We start from the raw sequence: 25,895 nt of genomic DNA on the forward strand, positions 1-25,895 counted from the left end.
AAGAAACACAAACTAAATCATTTAGTTTTTTCCAACCTTTGACCTTTTCATTATAACAACATTCAATTGACAATTTAATTGTCAAAGTTTTAAATCTTCTCTGTCAATGTCAAAATACTTGCAAATTACTAAAACAATTTTACATAAATTTACATTTATTACTTTGTATAAAGTTGTTTTAAAATCCTGCATAAATTACAAATTTATTTTGTATTTATAATACTTATCTTTTGCCTAATATTTGCAATAAAGAAATCATCAATCAATCAATAAGGATTTTTCTTTTCAAAAGCATAAAACAAAACGAAAGAAATAGGTCAAACTAAGCAAATCCCTAACAAAAAAAAATATTAAAAAATGGTCAAATTGTTGTAAGCCAAATATACTAAAAGTATAAATTAAATGCAAACTCTCTAACTCTGTAATAAAAGCAAAGAATAAATAATAATAATAAAAAAAATTCCTAACAATTTATATAAAATGATGTCATGGTTGATGATGTAGTTGTAAAGAAATTTTTTTACAAAAATCTGTCTTATTTTATTATGACAAAAGGAAAACCAAATGAAAAGAAAACAATCAACAATATATGAACAAGTTTTTTTGTTTTGTTTCATAAATCAACATAATTCATTTATTTATAAGAACATATCCATGTTCTTTCATTTTGAAATCACAAATACTCGTTTAACAATAAAAAAGCAACAAGAAGTTGCAAAAAAAGCCTAAACCAATAAAAATAGAAGGCCAGAAAAAGAACTGTTGCTGCAAAAAAAGTTTTTTTTTTTTTATTTATAAACATATACATATGTATATACATATACATACATATATGGACAATAAAGAATGTTAAATGTTTGTTTCTTTTTATTTCGTGTTTTTTTTTTGTGACATTAATAAATAAATTTGATAGTATGTAGACAACAATGACAACAACAACAGACTTGCCCAGAAAACTGTCGAGTTTTACTCTGTTTTATTACCCAAAAACATTCAAGTATTGTCCCCTCTCCACTTACCCCTGGCAAGGATTTTCTATTGTTTTAACAAGGACATAACGAAATTCGTTGTATGTTGTAGTATGAATTTGATTTGGTTAAAAGTATTTATATTTGTTGTGTTGATGTTCATATTTAAGAACATTATTTGCTTTAAGACACAACAGTTGCTAAGAGATTTTTTTTCTATTAACATTTTCGTTGTTTCGTTTTAAGGACAATAAAGAATTATACATATAGATATCGCTCTTTTACTAGAAGATTGACATAACTTAGAAAAAATTAATTTAAAGAAAATATAATTAAAAGTTTTTTATAATTTTTTTTTAAATTTTATTTAAATTAAAAAATTAATTGATTCAATTAAAAATTTAATCAAATTTGTAAATATAAATTAGATAAAACCGTGAAAGTTTAAAGAAAACTAATTCTGAATATTGTAAAGAGTGTGTTGTGTATAGTTCAATAATCCTGAATTTTAAGTTATACAACTTTTGAAGTAAATCAACCATATGTGTCTACTTACACGGATTTGTGCCATTTACAGCTTTTACGCATTTTAATTAAACTATATATAGCACTCTCATCCATTTCTTGTAGCAAACATTACTATCAATTGTAACGATATTATTAGTTAAATGTAATCTTTGTAACATCTATAGCTAAAATGTCACTTCAAAGTGATATATAAACATATTCTGAAACGTTCTTACTGCCATATAATCGATTATACTTATGATCCTCTACATCAGAGGGTTATATTTAAGTAATAAACCATTTAATTTGATTTTTGCCTTAATAGTGGAATATTTTTACCTATTGTTGACTTATTTTGACAATAAACAAATTGTTAATTTATTGGCATTTCATTTTTGTTGTTGAATTTTATTTTACAAACAAAGTTTCAATTTTTGGTATTGAAAATTCAAACAAATTTAAAATTTTATTTTTTATAAAACTCTGTGTGTTTAGAATGCACCAATACAAATACATTTTTGTTACCAACACATATTTCGAGTTAGTTAATTTTTCACTAACACATGTTGCTGTCAAGTCAAGTCGGACTACTTGTTATACTTTGGACCTATTCTACCAAATTTTGGTAAATGAATTTACGTCTACATTAAAATTATTTATTCAGAATTTCATCGAGAGTTTTTGAGTTATTTTTTTACGTTATTTAGACTTCTATAAAACTAACTTTTGCCAACATTTACCGATTTTGAAACGATCGGTATATTTTAAAAGGACTAATATCATAAAACATCAGAACACTTTTTGAAACATTTATTAAAAAAAAAACAAAACTATTTTTTCTCATACACAGTTTTCCATCCCTGATTCTATTATTAATTTCACTCTAACAACACAACGGTAATGTAGAAGTTCATATATTAGCTTGTTAAATATAAGACAAACTAAATACAACATGAAATATAACATATGAAGCTCCCATGGAGGCATGTTACGTTGATTAAAGACCCCATTTTTGTGTGATTGCAATCCCGGGGAAAAAGAGTTGATACCAGTACCTCTAGTCTACCGGTTTTATAATTGGTGATATCATATGTGTCCTAGACTTTTCATTCGAATGATTTGATATGGTGTCGACGGTTACAACGGGTGGCCAGTTGCTCGCAGGACTATGTCCTGGCTGGTCATTTGATTGGGGTTTCTTCGGGATCTACGTAGTGTCAGTGGTTTAAACTCAAATTCTATTGAAGAGTAAGTAGCAGTTAAAAGACTGATGCATCGTGACAACAGATACCCCACAGAGGAGTGACTGTGGGACTAAGCGTTGGAAATGAGTTGATGTAAATGTATATAATACAAAACGAATGTAGGGGTAGGGGTAAGTATATCGTATCTTGTTCTCTGATGATTGTATCGGATGAATGAGAAGCATGAAGTGTTGAATGATTAGGGAAAAAAGTGATACCATAGAATTTTCATTTCTAGTCCAGATATGTTCCAAGAAAACTCTGTTCATACCATATTTACAATAGTATATTCAGTGTGAGTAATAACAAAGTCTTCGGCTTATGTGATGAATTCGTACCTTGTTCTACCGACTATGTCTCTAGGTAATGTTGCTGACTTAACAGAGTCCATCATATCTGCGTGGTTTCGAATGGGAGTGATGTTTTTGCATTTCGGAACTTAAGCAACAGGGCAGCAATGGTCAGAGATTAGATAGATCAAGTATTTGAGCAAAGTGCATGTATATTGGACCAGAAATTCAATATGAATGTACAAATAGCCACCCGGGAGTAAGTCGTTATATAAACTCACTCAGTAAGACCACCGTGTCCAATTCATGTAGAAAAGTATTGTCAAGTTTTAATTTAAAATTCAGACGTAAGGAAAGGGAATTGGTTTAAAAATAATCCCAGTTTTTTGTTGATATGTATACTATTTTTAAATCTCTTTAAATGCTCATAGCTCCAGTAGGGTGTTATATGGTTGACTAGGAACATTAAAAATGAAACTTTTTGTTTTGCTATAAAGCTTCTTTTACACTAGAGAAGACAAGTATATATGGAAAAGACAAATAAAAATGGTTTCTTAACTGGCATTGTGTTGTGACGACATAAACAGCAGAAAAATACAAAAAGTAATTTTTATTTTATTTAATTTTTTTTTTTGTTCCAACATAAAACATCAATAAATGCACAACAATGTGAAAATATAAAAATACAACGAGTTCTTTTTATTAAAGTAACTTTGTTGCCAATTTTTCAGTTTCAGTTTTCTGTGTTTATTTTCCTTTTTCGATTTTTCTTTTTTGCCTTTCTTTTTAAAGCCAAACCAAACCAAAATGGACTTTTTGAACTCTCTTAACGGCAGACAACAAGACGTCTATAATGCTTTTTCTTTGTCTTAGTATGGTTTTTATATATAATTTACACTTTATATACTTGCATACATACATATGTAGGAACATGTATGTTGTAATAAATGTTGACACATATTTACACACTCAACTAAATATCTAAAGTCACAAATATGTACATAGTATACAGGGAGTGTTTAACAAAAAAGGTCAAGTTATTTTTCAATGTAAAAGATAAACTAGGATTATTAAATAGAATGCTGATAACTTAAGCAAAATTAGTATTAGTAATACATAGAAAAATAATTATAAATATGTAAGAAAGTTTTATCTGACAAAACTAATATATATCGTACGCAATGCTTAGAAGGAGTTTTTTAATGACTTTAAAATAATACATTATGTAAGCACTTACTTTTTGGCCTTGGTATATTGTTTTTAAACTTTAACACAAACGAAATATAAGTATTTTTTGTGAAAAGTAATAATAGACAAAATGGACGTATTTTTGCAGGCGATCGTAGTAAGTACTTAAATAACTCCTTATTTATAAGCGTGTGCTATTGTGTAAGTAAATGTAAGCATCTTATCCCCTTATCTTTATGGAGGCCTAAGTTTTTTAAGATTGAACAGTTTATATTATATTATATTATAATATTTTAAATGATTTTCATAGTAATTTTCAAAAATGTTTACTAATGACAATTTACTTAGTTTTTGTCCACGTTATTGTTGGTTGGTTTGAAAAAAGAAAAAGTACCAAAAAGTTCCCTTTTATGGGTTCTTACCTAATTCAGACTCTACATACTTAAATTCATATATCTAGGTTTAATAGTATCGAAAATTCAAAAAGTACCTTTTGAAAAACGAAAAAGTACCAAAAAGTTCCCTTTATGGCTTCTAACTTAAGCCAGGCTCCACATACATAATTTCATGTTTCCTTGTTTTTATAAATAAGAGTACAATAACAAAATTTACCGTTGATTATGTATTTTGTTTTTTGCAATTTCTGTCTGAGCATTGAAAAAATCTAAATTGATGAAATTTTCAGAGGTTGTCTCGGATTTTATGGACCGATTTTTCTGATTTTAAATACCGTGTTCTCTAAAGCATGTCGAACAAATTTATTGAAGATTCGGATCTCGCCGATATCTGGGGCCCTCTAAAACCGATTTCAACAAACACACAGACGAACAGACGGACAGACGGACAGACGAACAGACAGACAGACACGAAGGTGAATGGTATAAAAATAAATTGTATATAAACATAAAGAGATTTGGTTTTGTATATTGTTCAAGTTTTTAACAAAATATTTAAATTAATTATACGTTAAAGTGTATCATTGTTTGCCTATGACATTTTCAAATTTAGGTCATAAACATGTAGATTATTCCGGCAAAAAATTTAATTACCAGGTAAGGGGTTGAAATGCTAAAATATGCACACAAAATAGCATTTTAAGTGGTGGATCTTCATCTGGAGAGCTTGAGTCATGTATTAAATAGAAAAATTCGTATATTAGAGCTAGAATCTTCAGATTTTACATGAAGAACTTTAACATTCAAGTGAACATTTAGAGAGTAACGACCGGACTTTCAATGGGGGTGTTGACACCATATATATGAATTAAAAACAAAATTTCGTATATCTTAAAAACTGTCAGATAATTCAAATTTTTTACAGATTGATAGAATTTGGTGATAGATAGAAATTGACAAACTTGCAATAATTTGCTTGGCAATAACACATTGTTAATCTGGAAAACTATTGTAGTTACAATTTTCTAGAGGGAAGAACAAAAAATATTGTGTATCCCACAATATATCTAAATAAATATTTTTTTTGATTATGTACTTAATTTCGATTGGAGTAGCGAAGCACACCAGGTATTAGCTAGTTATATATAATATAACTATTTAAAAAATTTATAAAAATTTAGGCTTCCAATTATATATTTAATTAATTCAACTAATGAGTTAGTTAATTTTAAAGTTTATAATTTATCGTTTTTCTAGCATTATTTTTAAGCCTTAAGCATTATTTTTAGTCTCCGTTTCTGAAACTTCTTTTAATATTGGTAACTATCTTTTTTCTAGTATTACTAGGAAGTTTACAGCGAAAATTTTTATTGCTAAATAAAATCAATCCCTTACCTACTTACATGTAGTCGAACCTACGATCTCGGCTTTGTTAATCCATTCTTGTACTTGATGTAATATAAAACATATTTGAATGCATTTCTGTCACATCATTACAGTGTCCATGGACATTATGACACTTCACCAAACCATTACATTAAACGTGATAAGGATGGTAGTGTTTGGTGGGTCTATATACCTAAGTTAGATTGATAGTAGGATGTAGTGTCTTCCTTACATACTCTACATTCGTCTAAATCTCCACGGCCAATTGTGTATAGCTATGCCTGTAATCCTGTTTGTCCACTCATCTGAATACGTACCATCATTCTAACATCAGACTTTTTCATTATTCCAATTAAGCCTTCATTCGTCGGCTGGTTTTGCGTTTATCAAAACCAATTGACGCAACTTCTTCAAGTTCTCTTCGCTTTGAGAAGTATGACACATATAAAATCAAAAAAAAAAAAATGTATTCAATCAAGTAGTTGGATATTATAAAATAAAATGGTTACATAGATTCCTGAATATACATATCTGCAGGGTAGTAACAATGTTTGTGGGTTTCGGAATATGTATATTTCGGGCGAAAAAATACTTTGATCTTTTTTTGTTTTGCCACTTACTATATGTAAGAATGTGGAAAAATGTATTTATATAAAATTATTAATAGTGCGAGGGGGATTTGATACGTCTTAAGGAAAGTTAGTTATGTCACTTTACATCTGTTTATTTTCAGCTATCTCATACAATCAACAGTTGTAAATATTGAAATATTTTTTATTGAAAAAAATCCTATAATGTAAATTCAAAATGTCAATTAATTTCCATATGTTGTGATAGCTGCCTAACACTAAACTTAACTGACTTACAAGTTCACCCTCGTTGTTGTCAGTTGTTTGTTTATGTTAAGGAGTGTGCAAAAAATTATTTATTATTTAAAGTGTGAACACATACAAGTTTATGTGTGAACACATACAAGATATGTTTTCGTTTTTTAGAGCTTACAAAAATTATATCACATATCAAAACTTTTCCTGGAAATAAATTTTCTCACGCTTTTACATGTAATCTTACATATTTCCTGTTCATATTAAAAAACGAACCAATACAAAGTAAAAAATATTTGTTTATATAAGAAGTAAGCATACGTGCACGCAGAGAAAAAACATGGTTGTGTTAACCATGTTCCAAAAGCAACATGTTATGGTTAAAATTATGATTTTATTCTAAACATATTATGGTTATAGTAACAATTTTAAAAATATCATAATATAACAATAACATAATATGTTTTCATTGTTATCATTTTGTTGTTGATAAAATCAATCAATATTTGTCATAAACATGAAAGTAAATAATTATCATGAATTTGTAAATGTTTACAGCAAAAAAATTGTTTAAATCTAATCAAAATAACAGTTATGTGTTTTCGATAACAATGCTTTGTTACAATTAACATACACTAGTTGTAGTAACCATGTTGTTATTTGCGTGTAATTATGTACAGAATTATTAATATGTATTTTATTAGAAAGAAAAAAATATTTATTTTATATTTTTAAAGCCACTAGTGGCCAAAAATTTTAAATATGTATGTATATGTTGAGAGCTACTACATTTTATGAGTTATTTTTTTCCCTCTACTTTTTATAACTAAAAATTTATAGTGTATATTTTTCACATTTTTTTTATTTTAGTTTTCTTTTATATTTCGTGTTTTATTATATTTTATTTTATGATTTTCTTTCAGCACGTGTGTTTTTGTTTCACGATTATTTGTTATTAACGTAATCATACAATTGAAGTTAATTTTTTTGGGGGGGAAATTTTATTATGTTTTCTCTTCACGTGTTTTAGCTGGAATAAAGGCTTTTTATATGAATTTTATTAAACAGAAAATAAAAATAATTTTTATTGTTTTTATGGCAAAATAAGATGAGATAATATTGTAGAATTTAAGTATTTGAAATTGTCTGATTTATGATTGAAAATCTAGAAGAAAAAGTATTATTTAATAGATAGTTTATGTTATAAGAGTTTTCAAATAAGTTTAAAGAATATTAAGTGACAAATGAATTTAATATTTTAAATAAAAAAATAGAAAATTTAAAAAAAATATTTGAGGTCAAGTGTTTTTTTTTAGAAAAGCTCTTTATATTCTCTGCAACTTTCTAATTCAATCTAACTTTTTTATGGAGAAGTTGTTCAACTTTATACAAAAGTTTTTGGGATCCAGATCAACTCAATTCTATTCTATATGTTATAGGAAAGTTGTTTCGGATTAAGATGAATTTTTTTATAAGTTGTTTAGATTCAGAAAAATATTATTTGTTTTCAGATAAAGTTGGTCATAGAAAATTATTTCGATTCCGGAAGTTTTAATGATAGAAAATATGTTTCGTTTATATACATGTTGTTTTGAGTCAGATAAAATTTTCTACAAAAATTTATTCTTTATGAATAACTATAGCAAGTTGTTTTGGATTCCGATTAAATTTTATATGAATAAGTTGTTTAGTTCCATCTTTTTAAATAAAAGTTGTTCAGATTCGATTTCACATCAATAGACAATTGTTTTGTATTCCGAATGGTTTTAAGATAGAAAATAAGTTTCGGATTCAAAGAAAACATCGTTTATAGACATGTAGTTCTGATTAATATCAAATTGTCTATATAAGGTTGTTAATTTTCAGAGCATCTACAATAAGTAGTTTTGGATTCAGATAAAATTTTTTATATATAAGTTGTTAAGTTTTAGAGCAACTTTATTATAGAAATATTGTTTCGGATTCAGATCAAATTTTCTATAATAAATTATTCAGATTCAAAGATAATTATTCAGATATAAAGAAATATAGAAAATGTTCTATATATAAGTTGTTTGGTTCTAAAGAAATTTTGTCGTAGAAATGTTGTTTCGGATTTAGATCAATTTTTTTTTAATAATTTGTTAGGATTTAGAAAAAAATTTCTATGGACAAGTTGTTCGATTTTTAATAATTTGTTTTGCATTCCGGATGCCTTTAAGATAAATAATTATTCAATTCACAATCAATTTCGTATGGTTGTATCTCATAAAAATTTTTGAAACAAAAACAAATAAAAAAATTACGAACTACTACGATACAACCGTGCAACACCGATTGTGAATTGGGTATACAATATAAAATATTGTATATATAAGTTGTTTGATTCGAAAGGAACTTTGTCATAGAAATATTGTTTCAGATTCAGATAAAATTTTCTTTAATAAATTCAGATAAAATTTTCTTTAATAAATTCTTACAGAAAAACTTTCTATTGACAAGTTTTTCAATTTTGAATAATTTATTTTGGATTCCGAACGTCTTTACAATTTTCTATAAAATGTTTTCCACATTTAAAAACATTCAACTTTAAGTTTTATGTAAATTTTAATTTTTTATTAATATTAAATTTATGAAATATTTTAAAAACATTTATGATAGAACTTGATTTTTTTTTGGGAAAAATTATACTGAAAAATGTTTTAACTATTTCTTTTATAGAAAACATTATTCTACAAATCTCTGTTGTACTGCCTTATTCGCGTTTTATACATTTTTATGAATAAGGCCTTTTACAAAATTAATTATTAATAAATTCCTATGAATAAGTCCTTTAACATTTTACAAAATTAATTACAAAAGTTTAATATCTTTAATAAACTTTGTTTTGTTTCAAGAAATATAATTATGGTTGTCATAGATTTCTGCACAAACTGTTCATTTTGATTGTCTTATTACTTCTCAAAATGAGTGTTTTTCTTTAAAAAAAAAAAAATATTTTCTGAAAAAACTCTCTACAAATTTAAGATACTTAAAGTGAAACCAACAACAATTCTAAAACCTTTAAGAAAAAAAAAAGAAAAATAAGAAGAAAGTTTCAAAACAAGTTTTTTTGTGGTCAAATTATGTTGGTATTATGAAAAAAAAAACTCCCTAAAAATTAATTAGAATTTATATTAGAAAATAACTTTTTTTACAACTAAAAACAAAACTTTATTTAATAATTATAATTTGAATTTAATATTCGTTTCCGTATATATTGTTGCCCATAATACTGATTTCGGTTTATGTATGAAAAAAATTCGCCTGTCTTATTAAAATGGAAATAAATAAAAAATAATATAAAAAAACATGAAGCATAAACAAAATATGACAACATAATTTAAAAATATGCTGATTTGGATTTTTATTAAAGTTATCACATATTTACATACATATTCATATATATACTTCCCCAGAAGACAACATAAATTTTTAGACAATTATTGTCATTCACAGACTTTTATACACTAAAGAAAACCAAAATACCAGTGCCAACAAAACAAGACCACAATACCAAGGACATGAGCAAGAAATACATGGAAAACACTGCGACGACGTTAACTACCACTAAATTCAACACAATATACCACAGCAACTTAGCGGGATATGTGTGTGTGGATACAGTAAGGGCCAAAAGTAATTGAATACTACATAGGCATTCAAAAGGAATGCCTGTACGCTATAAGTATAAGAGTCATCAATGCCACATTGACCAGAATATAAAATTCAGTCACCCTAAGAGATCGCAAAAGTCCGAAAACTTATATTTTAAGTCTATTACATTCAGCCATGTGGCAAATCTTAAATTAAGGGTGTGTGTTTATTCTTTGTGTTCAAAAGATTACAATCATAATAATAGGATTGGCCTAATGTAGCTTATATAGCTAACAGGGCAGCTATCCCCTTATTAATTGTGTTAAGCAGGTAGGCCTTCAAACTTGCTTCTTCCTATACTGTCCGCTGATTATTAAAATCAAAACAAGATCTCTGAAAAAGTATCCCGCCTTTTTCAGGACGTCAGGACGTTGTATGTATAAATTTGATTATGAGCAGGAAGCTTGAGGTTGGCATTTGCTCTCGATTAGCTAAGATTGACACAAGAAAAGTTGTTTCAAATCTAGACAACTTTTTTCTGAAAAAGTTTTCTGAATCCATCAAGTTTTTAAAAAAATTTTAAATGATTTTTAAAAAAAAAAAATCTCTTGCAACCCTTATAAAGAAAAATTGCCCTGAATGTTGACAACTCATCTATAGAAAAGTTGATCAAGGCAACTTCTTGAATCTAGAAAACTTGCTCTGAATCGAGACTAATTTTCTATTGGGTCTAAATAAATATTCAACGTAATTGTTAATTTAAGTTTAGACAATTTTTATATAGAAAAGTAGCTTTGAATTTAAACAAATTTTCTACAGAAACGTTGCTCTGAGTTTAGACAATATATAGAAAAGTTTTTCTGAGTCTGGAGTCTTGAAAAGATTCTCAGTTAATGTACTTTTCTCTAAAAAAGTTGTTCTGAATCTGGACAATTTCTCTATAGCAAAATTGATCTGATTCTAGAAAAATTTTTCTACGGAGATGCTGATTTGAGTCTAAACTAGTTTTTTTAGGTAAGTTGCTCTGGAAGTTGAGTTTGGACATCTTTTCTATAGAAAATTTGAAAGTGAATATTTTTGTTTATAGAAAAGTTGCTTTGAGTCAGTATAACTTTTCTATAAATAAGCTAATCTGAATCTAGACAACTTTTCTTTCAATCTGGACAATATTTTTATAGAAAGCTGCTTTCATTTTTCAATATAATATAAAGTTGTTCTGAATAAGTATATTTCATCTAGGGAAAATATGTTCAAAATAAGGTCAACTTTTCAAAAGAATAGTTAAAATGATTCAAATCAAATTGTATCACGAAAATGATCATAATTGCAAACAACCTTGCTATTAAACGAGTTCAAAACTATGCTAAACAGATTGTATCAAGAGGAGTGGCTTTTAGTCTGGATAACTGAAGTTGTGCTGAGATTAGATGATGTTTATGAAGAGAAGTTCATATGAGTCTGATTAAAAAGTTTTTCTGAATCTGGAAACCTCTCTACAGCTTAATCTTGATAACTTTTCTATAGAGAATCTGTATACGATATTTACTTTAAATCGGTCTATATCAGAACATTTTTTCACGTAATAAAAATTGATAAAAAGTTTTGTTTGTGATAACAAGTTTACAAACTTTTGTTGTCTACCCTAATATCCGAATATGTATGTATGTTTTACATTATGAACACATTTTGATGAAAAAAAATAGAAAAATTTAAGAAAATTATAAAAAATGGTATAAAGCTAAAATCATTGCCAGCTACAGTCAACCCACCAGTAAATGGAAATCCAAATAGAGGGAGGAAAAAACATCATTCTTAATGCAATTATTTATACTTTAGACTTCATACAATTAAGCCAATTTATTTAACATTCTTATTTATTTTCACTCTGGCTTAAAATATTCAAAAAACGGCGAAATTGTATGTTATCAAAAGAAAAACATAAAGGAAGATAATAACAAACCACCACCACTAAAAGGAATAAAGTAAAAGTAAGTTTACTTTATGCTTTTATTAATAAACCACATTTGATAATTTATTTATTTATTAAACAAAACTAGAAAAAAGCATTTGTTTTTATTAATTTTTTTTAAGCCTCATGAAAATATTTTCGTTTTGTACATAAATAATTAACATGAAATTTTATTAATTTTCCATTAAACATATGAATACAAGTAGAACAAGATTTAATCATGTTTGTATGTATGTTTTTTTTTTTTTTTTTTTTGTAAACTATTTTCAAAATTTTAAATTAATTTCTCAAATAAATCATTAGACTAGAAAATTTACACGTGTAGGAGGTGTGAAAGGCAAGCAATTTGTTGATTTAGCTTCTTAGTTGAATAAAAAAAAATCAAAATATTGTATATTTAACAAAAATTATTTATATGATTTACATGATTAAACGAACATTTGTTTAATATATATTTTTTTTTGCTTCTATCAATGTGTGTTAATTTTATTTATGGTCAGAAAAAAAGTATTGTATTTAAAACGTATTACAAAATTATTTTGGCAGAATTTACAAAACATATGTCAAATAGATAATTATTTTTTTGTTTTGTAATAATAAAAGAATTATATGATTTGATTATTTTTAGAATAAAATAATTTATGCATAGAAGCGAATCTAAGGATGACAAAACCTAAGTCTGTTGTCAAAAACCTAAGTCGTGAGAATGTATTAGTTAAAAAATATATAAACCAACAATCACAAACTTTATGGTTGAAAAAGTTTTAAAATGCTTGTTTGATATTATAATTCGATATTTTGTAAAATAATGGTTTTAATTAGTAATTTTTATTAAAATTCTCTTAACAAAAGCAAGAAAGATTTTCATTTAAAATTATTCAAAATTTCAATTAAACTCGTTGTGTTTGTTGGGTTGGACACTTGAAAATAATAATATAAATATAAGAACAATTGAAAATTTCGTTTTTTCTGAAAATGTTTTTAATAAACTTCCCTTGCTGCTTGAATTAACGCTTAATATAAACGATTATTTTTAATATTAATGTAGCCCAAATACATTCAAAATACACCCTACACCACACTAATAGGAACGGCTTAAAGTAAGTAACACTTGCATCAGTGCAATGATGTTAACAATTAGTCTATTGAATTTCTTTGGAAACGGTATATGCTATACATCTATAGAAAAATCTACTCAAGAAATTTTATATATAAGAAAATTGTTATATTGAGCAGTAAATTCATTAGTTAAGCAACCATCAATCTTTTTAATATAACTTCTACGTTAAGAACTACTATATTACAATGTGGTAGGGTATGGTGTATTCGGATACATTTTTAATTTTCTATTTTTGTTAATTTATGTAAACAAAAATAAAATACTTATACAAGTGTATTGAATTCACACAGTACCTGTACATGTGAGAGAGTAATATTTCTTATGCTCACTTTTGCATCTATTTATTAATTTCTGATTTTTAGCATCAACTGCATAACTTATTTTATACACATATATACAAACATACTCTCACCTTCGAAAAACTTATTTAAAATTTAGTTTAAGGTAAAGTAATTCAATTTTATTATATGACAAGAGTCAATAGTCCATGTAAAAAGAAGAAGACTATTGTCAAAACCATAGACTAGTTGAATATAGTGGAAATTACAGACTATACATAGTTGAGCCCATGGTTGGTTGGTTAACGCGGTAGTTTACTGGACGCGAACAGTCAAATAAATTCGAAGAGACTTTGTTTCGACCGCACTACTACAATCGTCATGTTGAGCCTATAAAACTATTCGAGATTATGAAATAACCCAGTAAAATATTTTAAGATTTTGGTAATGAGTATTGTAGGATATGTAGTTATTTCATACATTACTCGGTAATGAGTTCTCGTTATCAATAAAATAAATTAATTTTTTTAATGGAATTCGTAGTCTATTGTCTATAGCGTGTGTCTAATAAGGATTTAAAGAAGGATGTCTAACGGTAGTCGATTTTGAAAGTTTTTTCAAAAAATGTTGATATTTATATTTGTGTGAAAACCATTCCAGATAGAATGATAAAACTATTTTTAATGGGGCAAGGAAATAGAATAGCAAACACGAAAAATTACTGTAAAACCAGTTTTAAATCCAGAAAAGTCGGGTAAGCAGATTTGTAACTAGTTATTTTTTGGTCATCGTCGAACAGAAATAAGTAGTTATTCACCCAAAAAGTAACTACTTACACTTTTCTCCAATATTACTTGCCTACTTACCGGGTATGTAAAAATTTTGCTGGGAAACTATAGACTATAGAAACCAGTGTTCGATACTTTAAAATACAGTCTAGTTGAGATTAAAACATTAACATTAGTCGAGAATATAGAATTATCTATAATTGATTATATGGACTAATCTTTAGCCACGACTAAAGTGACTAATAAACTAACTATAGTCTATGGACTATACAATCTTAAATATTAGTAGTTAAGATCGTAGATTAGTCAATAATTTTACTCTAGATCTGTAGTCTCGACTATACATTATTCCATACTCTCGACTGTAGAGATTGTAGTCTTTAGTATTTAATGTATATTAATGTATATTACTCCATAGTCTCATTATAGATGATTCTATAGTCACGACTTTGGAAAAATCTATAGTCGAGATTATATATAAGTCTATAGTCTATATAATAATTTATATTCTAGACTAATCTAAACTCAAGATAGTAGACTAATCTATAATCGAGACTATAGATTAATCTATAGTCGAGACATAAGAACAATTTTTAATCTATATTACGACTAATCTGCATTCGATTAGATTAATCTATATAAAATATATTTATTGAGACTATGATCTATAGTCGTAACTATAGAAAAATCTATAGTCGAGTATATAGAATATTCAATGGACTAATCTATAGTCGTAACAATATACAACTTTGTAAATAAATGATTGAACTGTCGTCGACACTATAAGCTATAAGTCTAGCCTAAATACAAAACTCTAGTTAACTATATGTAAAAATTTAGACTAAGTTATAGTCCAGAATATATGTTTAGTCTGCGGAAACTTTATTCTTAACTATTTCTAATTCTATAGACAAATCTATTGTGAAATATCTAATAAATTAAAAACATTTTTTTATAATAGTCGGGACTATAGATTATATACATATCGTGGCTTAAGGACGAACGCCATTGAAAATTGTTATATTTGGCTAAACCCCCATACAACCAAAAGGGACCCCGTATGGTCCCTTTTGTACAAAATATCCTTTTTTTCTCAACAGTGAGTAAACGCAAAACCATTCGACGCAATAAAAGCTGAACTAAAAATATGGGTGAGACAATCCCATAAGACCTCTTGGAATAATGAAACAGTGGGTAGAACCACGAAAATCGTATGGGGTGACCCTGACGAGAGCAAGACGAAAAATCTCCTAAAAACGAACAAGTCTGAAGTTAGTATGATAGTACGTACTCTGCTCTGAACAATAATTCATTCAGTTCCTTTTTTTCTCATGATAAGGAGCGCACACATCCCCGATTGTGGCCTAGGTGTGTTGGTTGGCCATGCTAATGCATTCATATTTCTTTATTCTAATATTAGATACCTTTACAATGATGAAAAATAATAATCTAGTATAATAATCTATAAAATATTATAGAAAATTATTAATCATCATTATCAAATGCTAAGCAAACAACAACATACTTAAAAGTATATCTTAACTCTATAATTAATTTTAAATTAAAATTAATTTCAATTTGAAAATTAAATTTAAATAAATTACTTATCGCTCAAATGAGCTGTTTGTCTCTAAAATAATTATGTTTTTGTCAAACATCAAGCCAAATTAATTAAACGCCCACTTAAAATTCAACCTGATGCTGTTTACAGCATCTCCCTCCACATTCTTCGCCATAACAACAAATCAATGTCAACGCAGTGTTACAACAAAGGAGGGACAAACAAACAAGAAAGATAAAAAAAATCCCAATAAAATTTATATTAGAATAGTCCCCCCATATTATACACATACAACGACCAGCAGCAACTATTTCTGATACAGTCTCTGACAGTCTGTAGTAAAAATAGCTAGAGAAAAAAAATAACGACAGTGTTCGAATTTTATGTCATACAAAAACCAACAAAGCGAAATAAAAATAAAACAAATCGAAAAAGCAAAAAATTTAAAATATTTTATTTTCTTTTAAATGTTATTTTTATAACAATACTCAGATATATTGAGAATCAGGTATACATAGTAGGGTAAAGCTAGTTTTTGTATTTTATATAGAGAATATTTTTGATGGATTTAAAAGATTTTGTTTGCAGAGAATTTTTAATTTTATATAGAATATTTTTAGTAATTTTTTCAAAGTTTTTGTAAATTTTTCAAAGAATTTTTTTTAAGGAAAAAATTTAAGTTTTGTTTAGAGTTTTATTTTTTTAATTTAACCAAGAGTTTGTTTTTATAGAAAAATGTTACTACAAAGAAATTGATTTTAATTTTCTGCAATAATTATATTTATTTTTGAAAAATTTGTTTCGAGAATATTTAAGTTTTTATTAAAAATATTTCAAAAAATAGAGTTTGACAAAAACAGCATTTTTTCGTAAATATATATTTTAAATAAAAAAAAATTCCCATTTCATCTGTTAAAGTTGACAGACAGCCAGTGTTTTTATAAAAAAATTTTAGTAGAAAGAAATTAAATTTATTTATTTTTTTTAATATTCCTAAACTTTGATTTTTGAAAAAATGTCTAAAAATGTTACCAGAAATTAACAGATTTTAGTAGAAAAAAATTTTAGTAGAAAGAAATTAAATTTATTTATTTTTTTTAATATTCCTAAACTTTGATTTTTGAAAAAATGTCTAAAAATGTTACCAGAAATTAACATTGTTTTTGCAAATTTTTCAATAAATTTTTGAGAATATTTAAATTTTTATAAAAAATTTTGGAAGAAATTTCTTTTGACAAAAAATGTATTTTTTCGTACATTACGCTTATAATTTACAAAAAAAGCAAATTTTTCATTCGAACGCATGAGATATCATTCGTTAAAGTTGACGGAAAGATACGCCGTCAAATGAGAAAGTGATTTGGAGTCGATTGGAACATCCTTAGATAGGAGTCGATCCAATATTTTTGCTAATTATAAACTAAAACTAATTTTGCTGAAGATAAGAACATAATTTCCCTTTAGAGTGATACCCTAATATTGCTTTTAAAATCGATTGTACTCAAAAAAAATGACGTGGGAACGAAGCTATATCTCTTGTAGTAAAAAATGAAATATAAGCACATACTTCATTCATTTTATTCATACATCACTGGTAATAAACAAATTTTTTAAAAATCCTTTCAGTTTCTTTAATATCTTAAGCACATGTTGGTAATAGAGTATGTAGTATCATTGTCACAATCCACTTAAAAACATGAAATATAAAATAGAACAAATTCTTTCCTAAACGAAGAAATGAGTAGAAAACAGGAAACAAAATATAATTTAAAGAAGCTTGTTTACGTGTCTTTTAGTTTATTTAAGTTTTTTTTTGTCCAAAATGCCATGAACAACTTTTTCCAAATTGTGGTTGGTAGTTATTTTGTTTGGAAAATAAACAAACTGAAAGAAACTTTTTGTATCACTGTGTAGTTTTTTGTTTTTTTAAAACCCTGCAGCTTTGAAGGCCCAGGAAAAATAATAAGCTATGAGACTTGAAATTGTAACATGTCTTAGGAGGAAGGCAAGAGGATTATTATCACACTTAATCTATGAAAAATTCTTAAAAGGGATACATGATGGGACTCACTTGTAAAATTGCTAAGGACTTTAAAGTGCATTTTTCATTATGACTGTAAGGTTGGCTTTACTGTTTGTTTTGTAAGTTGGGGTGTATAAAACAGGAATTTTATTTACAATAACAAAAAACTAAACTTTATGTAAACAACAATAGAATGTAATAAATACAAAAAGTAACAATAAAAACCACTTGTTTTTTAAACTCTTAAAAATTTGCAAAGAAATTGTCTTGTATGTTTTAAAAAATTCATTTAACATTTGCTAAGTTTGCCATTGTTAGCAGTCAGTCAGTCATTCACTGTGTATTGTTGTATATTGTTGTTTATATCATAAAAGCTAGTTTACAGTTTACATGATCTCTAGTTCTCTAAGCAGTATCCTTTGTAGCCATTTTTACTCAAATAAAATTTGAAAAAATAAAATTTAAAAAAATGAATGTATAGTCGTGCATGGCCTCTATATATGATACTCTAAACCAGTGAATATGTTGAAAAATCGAACTATTTTTTAGTTAATAAATTATATAAATTATTTCAAATCGTAATTCGAAATTATTTTAACTTATTGTTGATATTTCTACAAAAGATTTTCTCTTACAGGCTACGCAAAATAATAAAGTTCGAAAAGAGTATGTGTTAAATATCATCAATTTATCTTCAAAATTGCGACACATACATAAATAGAAGGACGGACTACAGTAGTACAAACGCATAATATCCTCCCCACTATAGTGGTGTAAGGTACAAATACAAAAATATTGCCTTATTCATAAACATTTATCAAAGGTTTATAGAACAAATTTCGTATGAAGATTATATTTGTTTATCTTTTATTAGATAATTTATTAAAATCGGATAAAATGTTTAGAAAATATAGAACTTCGATTAAATCTAACCGCAACGATTTTTATAGAGAACTTAAAATTGCAATTTTTGTTTCAAAATTTAATGAAATGACAAATCTTGATTGAACTCTTATCCAATAAAACATTAATTGGATAATTCACAATCATTATATGTTAAAAATAAATTTCTAAAACCAATTTTCGAAAAAGGCAAACATATTTTTGAGTTAAATTTAAGGCAATGCACTATTGCACAAACATAATTTTCATTTAATATTTGTACATTTTACGTTCACTTAAATCTTACCTATAAATATGACACATTTATATGATATCTTGGATAATTCAATTACACTTACCTAAAAAGAAAGAAAAAATAAAGAAAAATAAATATAACAAATTTTACAATTTTTGAAATTTATACATAATTTTAGTTATTTAGGAGGTTTTTACTATTTTAATAAAATTTTATTAAGAAAATATTCAAAATATGTAAAATATTCGGACCACACTGCGTATGATTATTTTTATATCTTTACAAGAAAATAAATAATACTCATACGCTCAAGTGTTGGTTTTAAAACACACTTTAGTTTGTTTAAAACTATGATTTGTTTTAATCTATAGTTTTAAGCAATAGGCACTTATTCCATATAAACAAGTGTTTATACCATTGCTATATATAATAATGTTTAAGGTAATTAATGATTTATTAGCCTATTTAACCTAAATACTAAACAAAAACCTAGACATTTGTATTGATAGCAACTAAATGTTTTTTTTTAATTTTAACTTCTAACTTTTGTTTAGCAACCATGAAATTGTTGTTTAAATAAAACTTTTATATACGCTTAACTTGTCACAAACAAGTATTGTTGAACTAACTATTCCCCTAAGTTAAGAAATGAAGCACTAACTGAAATTTAAAACTAAATACTAAACAACAAAATAACAGAACAGAAAAATATTCGATACATATTTCAAAACTAAATAGAAACTTTAAAGTATCTTGTAACTGTTAGTAAAGCAAACTAAGTGTTAAACATAGTATTTATATAAACATTAAGACCAACTATAAAAACTAGAAAAAAACATTAGCGTAAAGAATTTGAAATGAAACCACAATTACAAATTGAACATCAATTGTCATCAAGTGTAGCAAAACAGTTAAATGGGGTTATAGTTTGGTTTTTTATTTGAAAAATGAACTCAAATAACATCTATAGTATTTTATTGGCGATGTGATGATGCTAACAACATTTTTAAAATAAAAAGGAATGTAAAAAAAATATAGAAGAAGGAAAAAACATTACACGAACATCCCTTAATGTGAGTGATTAGTTAAAACAAAATTGCATTTATTTACGTAATGAATGAATGAATGAATGAATGAATGAATGAATGAATAAACGTTTGACTGAATGTTCTATAATCAAATGGATGCATGAAAATGAGGGGTTATTTGTTTGATATACATATGTATGTAAAGGATATTAGACTGGCTGGAGTAAATGTTGCCAATATTCACTTTGTTTAAAAAAAAAAATTATGTTTTTATAGAAAACCTGTGTTTCAAATACATTCGTCAAAGACGCTTTGTATTTGGAAGGCATCGATTTCAAAAGTCATTATGACCTTATCCTTAAATCCCTGTTTCATGTATAAAATCAACTGTCTCATTCCCGTCCCCTACTTGTAAGCTTAAGGTGGTTGGTAGCAGTGTCAAGAACTTAAGTGGCTAATCAGTGGTAATAGAAGATTTGTCGCTGACAGTGCTACGACACCGGATGATTTTAACTCCTGGTCTAGTGTATGTACATATATTGCCCATCCTCTTACGTGCCTACTCGTGGGACCTTGTCCGAAGAATAACTTATCGCCTTTAGTCAAGAAACAGTGGTTAGTCCCACTGGTAGGTGGAGCGAAAGACACAACACTTTCCTGCCCTAAAAAAGCTCGACAACAACTCCTCAATCAGGCGCTAAGGCTGACGACGATTGAGGAAAAAAGGCCAAATGTAAAAGTCAGAAAGACATCCTCAAAGCAAAGAGCTCGGCAGATACTCTCCAGTCTGGTGCCAAGGCTGGCAACAGATTGGGTAAAACAGGCCAAAAAGGAAAAAACAGAAAGACATCCTCAAAGCCAGATATATACCAATGCTGTATTCATTCGCAACAGATTGGCAAGAATGCTGCTAATGAACGTGATGAAGACAGACGCCTCAAATATAAAGCTGTTTTTGTATCCAAGACGAAATAATCCTGTTAGGTTACTCCAACGCCAAAAAACAGAACGAGAAGCATGATTATATAAAATTGGACGAACGGGTTTAGACAAATGTAAACATATGGAGAGTCAGAAAAATCCTGCAGCACTTTCTCTATCATTGCCAGCCTTTCGTCAAATAAACACAAAACAGAGTTTTTGAGCATTGGATAATAATTCAAGAGAGAATAATGATTTTCTCTCAAATTAGTAGTAGTATTGTGAATATTGTATCGAACTAACGAACATGGCAACTACGTTTGAAGTTTGCGTAGACTATGCTTAAAACTAAACTTTGTTATGACTTATTTAATTAATTATTTATAAGTGAGCGTGGTATGTATGTTAAAACAACAAGTTAAAATGTCGATGAGTAAGTATTAGAAATTGGACTTAATAGATTTTACTAATTACTTTTCAAAGTAAGTTTTTGTTGGGCGACAAACGTTTAGTTTATATATGGAGCCAGTCTAATAAGCTCAAATTTCTACTCATAGTAAATTGTAAATTTCAGTATAAATTTAAACTATAATATAAATAGAAATACATATATAGAGAATAACACTGAACCGCTAAACGAAATAAATGTCAATAAGTAATGGCTTTGATATGACTAATGCTGCACTTAATATGAACTAAAAGGTCAAAGATTTTTTCTGCAATGTAATTTAACTTTAGAAATATATATAAGGGTTTAATAACTAAAGAAACTCTCAATTTAAAATCGCTTTAACATATGTAAGTAATGACCACTTAAGGTTTACTTTGAAAAATTAAATTCAACTGTCTACTTATCTGTTGACATTAATCACTTTAACTAATCCCTAAATCTGGCTTTTAATTTATTAAAAACTCCTTGAGGTACAAAATTGCTAAAACATTTTTAAATGTCAAAAATAAATAATTTACAGTCTGCAAGTTAATTTTATTAATGAGCAATTAAATGTTAAAAGCCACAGGTGTTAAAATGCGTTTTATTTTGTTTCTTCGTAAAATAAATCTAAAAAAAATTCTATATAATAAAGTCCTTGTATTTCTTTATATTTTCACTTTAAAAACCTAACAAGGGTCAAAAGTTAAATAATGTTGAAAATAAAACCAACCATGACAAAAAAAATTCACAATTTTTCTCTAGTAGAGATTTTGTCATTTTTAATTTAAATTAATGATATTTTTTAACATTTAAGCCAACATAAAAACAACAACAGCAATGGCAGCAAACAACAATAATGACAATTTTTTGTTGTGCGATTATTGCGTATAAATTTTTAACAACATGAATTTTCATGCAATTATGCGTGTGTATAATTAATGGAAAAAACTAATTTAATGCTTCTACTACAACCAACTCCAGAGTGTTTGGTTAGGTTGGTCGGTTTGTTGGTTATTTGGTTGGAACGTGTGTCGTTTCATTTAATGTTGTGTTGACTACCTCAAATTGTTTCGTTTATGTATGTGTATGTGTGTGCTAAGAATTACCGTTAGAAATACATACATTTCTACATTTTTGTGGCATGTTTGTGTAGTTTTTATTGTCCACATACATAATTTCCTCATCATCAGCTTTAAGCATGACATAGAAAAATTAAAATCCTAATGTCATTCACATTCTACAATAGCTGATAAAAACACACTCATTCCTGTACATAAGGAAGTACATTTACACGTTCACTTACATTTGTATATGTTTTGCTTTAAGCCCCGACAAGGATTTTTATATGAAAGAAAATGTTCCATCATATTTCTACTTTTAGTTAAGTATTATTTTTACGATAAATACTGTAGATTTTTTTATAAAAAAAAATTTCATTTTCATGAAAAATTTTACTTAAATAAAATTTTTTTGTAGAATGTTTTCTATAAAATTCAAGTAAAAGATTTTGATTCTTATTATAAATGTTTGATAAAATTTACTTTTTATAGGAAATGTTCTTGCTATAGAAATATTTGATGTTGTATTTTTCTTTAAATAGAAAATTATTAATCAATTTTAATTTTAATAAATAATATTCGATCAATATCTTTTTTCTTTAAATATTAAACATTTTTTATTTTTTAAAATTTTCGAAAAATTTTTCTTTTAATAGAAAATTTTTAATAAAATATTCTAAAATTTCTTTGTAGATTTTTTTTAAACTTCCATAAAATATTTTTTCGTAGAATAAATTTTTTCTAAAGAAATTTTTCAAAAAAGGTTTTTCTTTCGATTATTTTCAATAAAAACTAATTTCTATGAAAAAATATTACAATCTAATTTAATTTTTTAAATTTTATTATATAATACACCATCCGATACTCAAAATTAGACACGAACCGTATGATATACGTCTGAAGTTATAAATTTAATTGAGAAAACTGCATTGTAAGTTTTTCATTTTGTGATCCTGTGTCCTTTTTAAAAGACTTCAAAGTTTTAAGAAGTACATTTTTCAAGAAATATTTTAAAATACTTCTACTGATCAAACAATGGATTTTAAATAACATTTTTGACTGGTTTTCATCCTAACAGTATAAAATAAAAATAATACAAAATATTTCCCAACTCTTCTTGTTGTCTTGACATCAAATTTGACATTGTTTATATCATCCGGTTCCTGTCTAACGATTTTTTTTCTTTTTGACAGACAGTGATATCGATCAAATTTTCTTGTAACATTAAATATTTTTTTAGAAAATAAAAAATCTTCATTAAAATATTGAATTTTTAATTTATTGCATATTTTATATAGTTTTTTTTTTGTGTTTAGAAAATATAATTTTTTTTTAAATTATATTTTTGTATAAATTTTTCAATAATTTTTTTATAGATTAAATTGGAACATTTTCAATAAAAAATTTTCTTTTTCTAAAGATTTTTGAAAATTTTTTTTAAAAAAAGATTTTTCAGATTAAATTTTCTTTTAAAAACAAAAAAACTTTTTGAGAATTTTTTTTTAAATTTTCTCTTTATAGGAAGTTGACGATAAAACTTTAGAACATAGCTGTATAATGTGAATAGTTTTATTCAAAATATTAGCAAAATATAAATTATAATTTTAAAAATATGTTTATGTGAAAAAATTAATAATATTAAATTACATTTATATTATTCAAGAAAGGATAACAATCACCCTATATGTATTTTTGATAAAATCTAAAAAATGTTATTCAAATTAATGTACAACAAAATTTATAAAAATTTTACTAACAGTTCTTAAATATTTTGTTTTAATATAAATTTAATTTTATATTATATAAAATTAAATAGACCTGTTTTATTTATTATATTGGAAATATATTTTTAAATACTCTATCGAATATAAAACCCTATAAATATTTTCAAATTGTATTGTTATAGTAAGAATATATATTTTTTATTTTATTCATTAAGTTGTGAATGAAATACATTTCATTCAAGAAAAAATTTTGGAATATTTTATATTCAAACCATTTTTCGTAAAATATTGTTATTTATTGAAAAAAAAAAATATTTTAAAATATTTTAATTTATATCGTGTTAATTAACTAACTAACATCAATTATGGGATCGTGTGATGAAGATTTTTCATCCGACGATGATCTCAAAGATCCTTCGTTTGTTGTACCAAGACGAAAGCAAAGCCAAAAGATTATTCACAAATATTTTGAAATTACAGAAGTAAGTACAATAATGTATTTAAATACGTATTATAAACTGTAGAAATTTCAGAAAATATACCTCAGGAGAATTTCGATAAAAAATTTGTTTTTTTGGAATATGGAACAGGTAAGAATCGAAAAAGAAAGTCGTCCCTACTTCAATTTTATTATAAATATACATATAAGACTACATTAAAACTAAAAATTATTATAACTCAGGTAAGAATCATAAAAGAAAGTCGTCCCTTCTTCAATTTTATTATTTAGAAATTTGAAGAAATTTCCTAGAATTTATGAAGTATTTATGATATATAACACTCCAATTACTTCATCGGCTCCGGTCGAACGATTATTTTCAATGGCAGGTTTATTAAATACTCCTAGGAGAAATTCTATGTCAGATGAACACTTTGAGCAACTGGTGATTTTAAAAACAGTTTTTAAACAAAACTCTTCTATAGTTCTGCACAATTTGAATTAGCAAATTATTAACATTGTTACTTTAATTATATCTTTAATAAGCAATACCATAATTAATGTCTTACTTGTTTTAATGTACATAGGTAATTAGGAGGTAAGTATAGAAAAAAACTTATGTATAAGTACATATCATTAACTTATACATATTTTTATTAATAAATTTATTTGTTCAAAATCTCTAAATATAAATATTCCTAAAAATTTATTTGAATATAAAATATTCAAATAAATTTTGTTTGAATAAATCTATTCATTTAAAAATTTAATACTTAAATACAAATTTTTGAACTTTTGTTAACATATTTTGGTATTTATGTAATTCAAATTTGATTTTTTTCAAGTTTTTGTTATTCAAGTAAAAATTGATTAGTGTTTTTATACAAAATATAAGTTATTTTATTTTTAATATTATGATATGATTTTCCTTACATATTAATTTGTTTTATAATATAAGAATATATTTGCTTATTAAATTATTTTGTATGAATGAAATG

At 26.1% G+C, this 25,895-nt stretch overlaps 1 protein-coding gene across 9 annotated transcripts in view; it reads right to left on the reverse strand.

Moving 5' to 3' along the window:
• The window catches only part of LOC124419767 (sodium/calcium exchanger 3), a 162,423-nt gene that overhangs the window by 15,862 nt on the left and 120,666 nt on the right, over positions 1–25,895 (reverse strand). For 8 of the 9 annotated variants that reach the window (XM_046950345.1, XM_046950344.1, XM_046950340.1 and 5 more), the window contains one exon: positions 19,296–19,397. The exons of the other annotated variant lie outside the window; for it this stretch is intronic. In XM_046950345.1, coding sequence (XP_046806301.1) covers positions 19,394–19,397 — 4 coding nt within the window. In that variant the 3' untranslated portion in view covers positions 19,296–19,393. Of the gene's footprint in view, positions 1–19,295; positions 19,398–25,895 lie in introns of those variants that run through there. 9 annotated transcript variants of the gene reach the window in all.

The sequence above is a fragment of the Lucilia cuprina genome, chromosome 4, assembly GCF_022045245.1.
Source record: "Lucilia cuprina isolate Lc7/37 chromosome 4, ASM2204524v1, whole genome shotgun sequence".
NCBI classification, from domain to species: domain Eukaryota; kingdom Metazoa; phylum Arthropoda; class Insecta; order Diptera; family Calliphoridae; genus Lucilia; species Lucilia cuprina.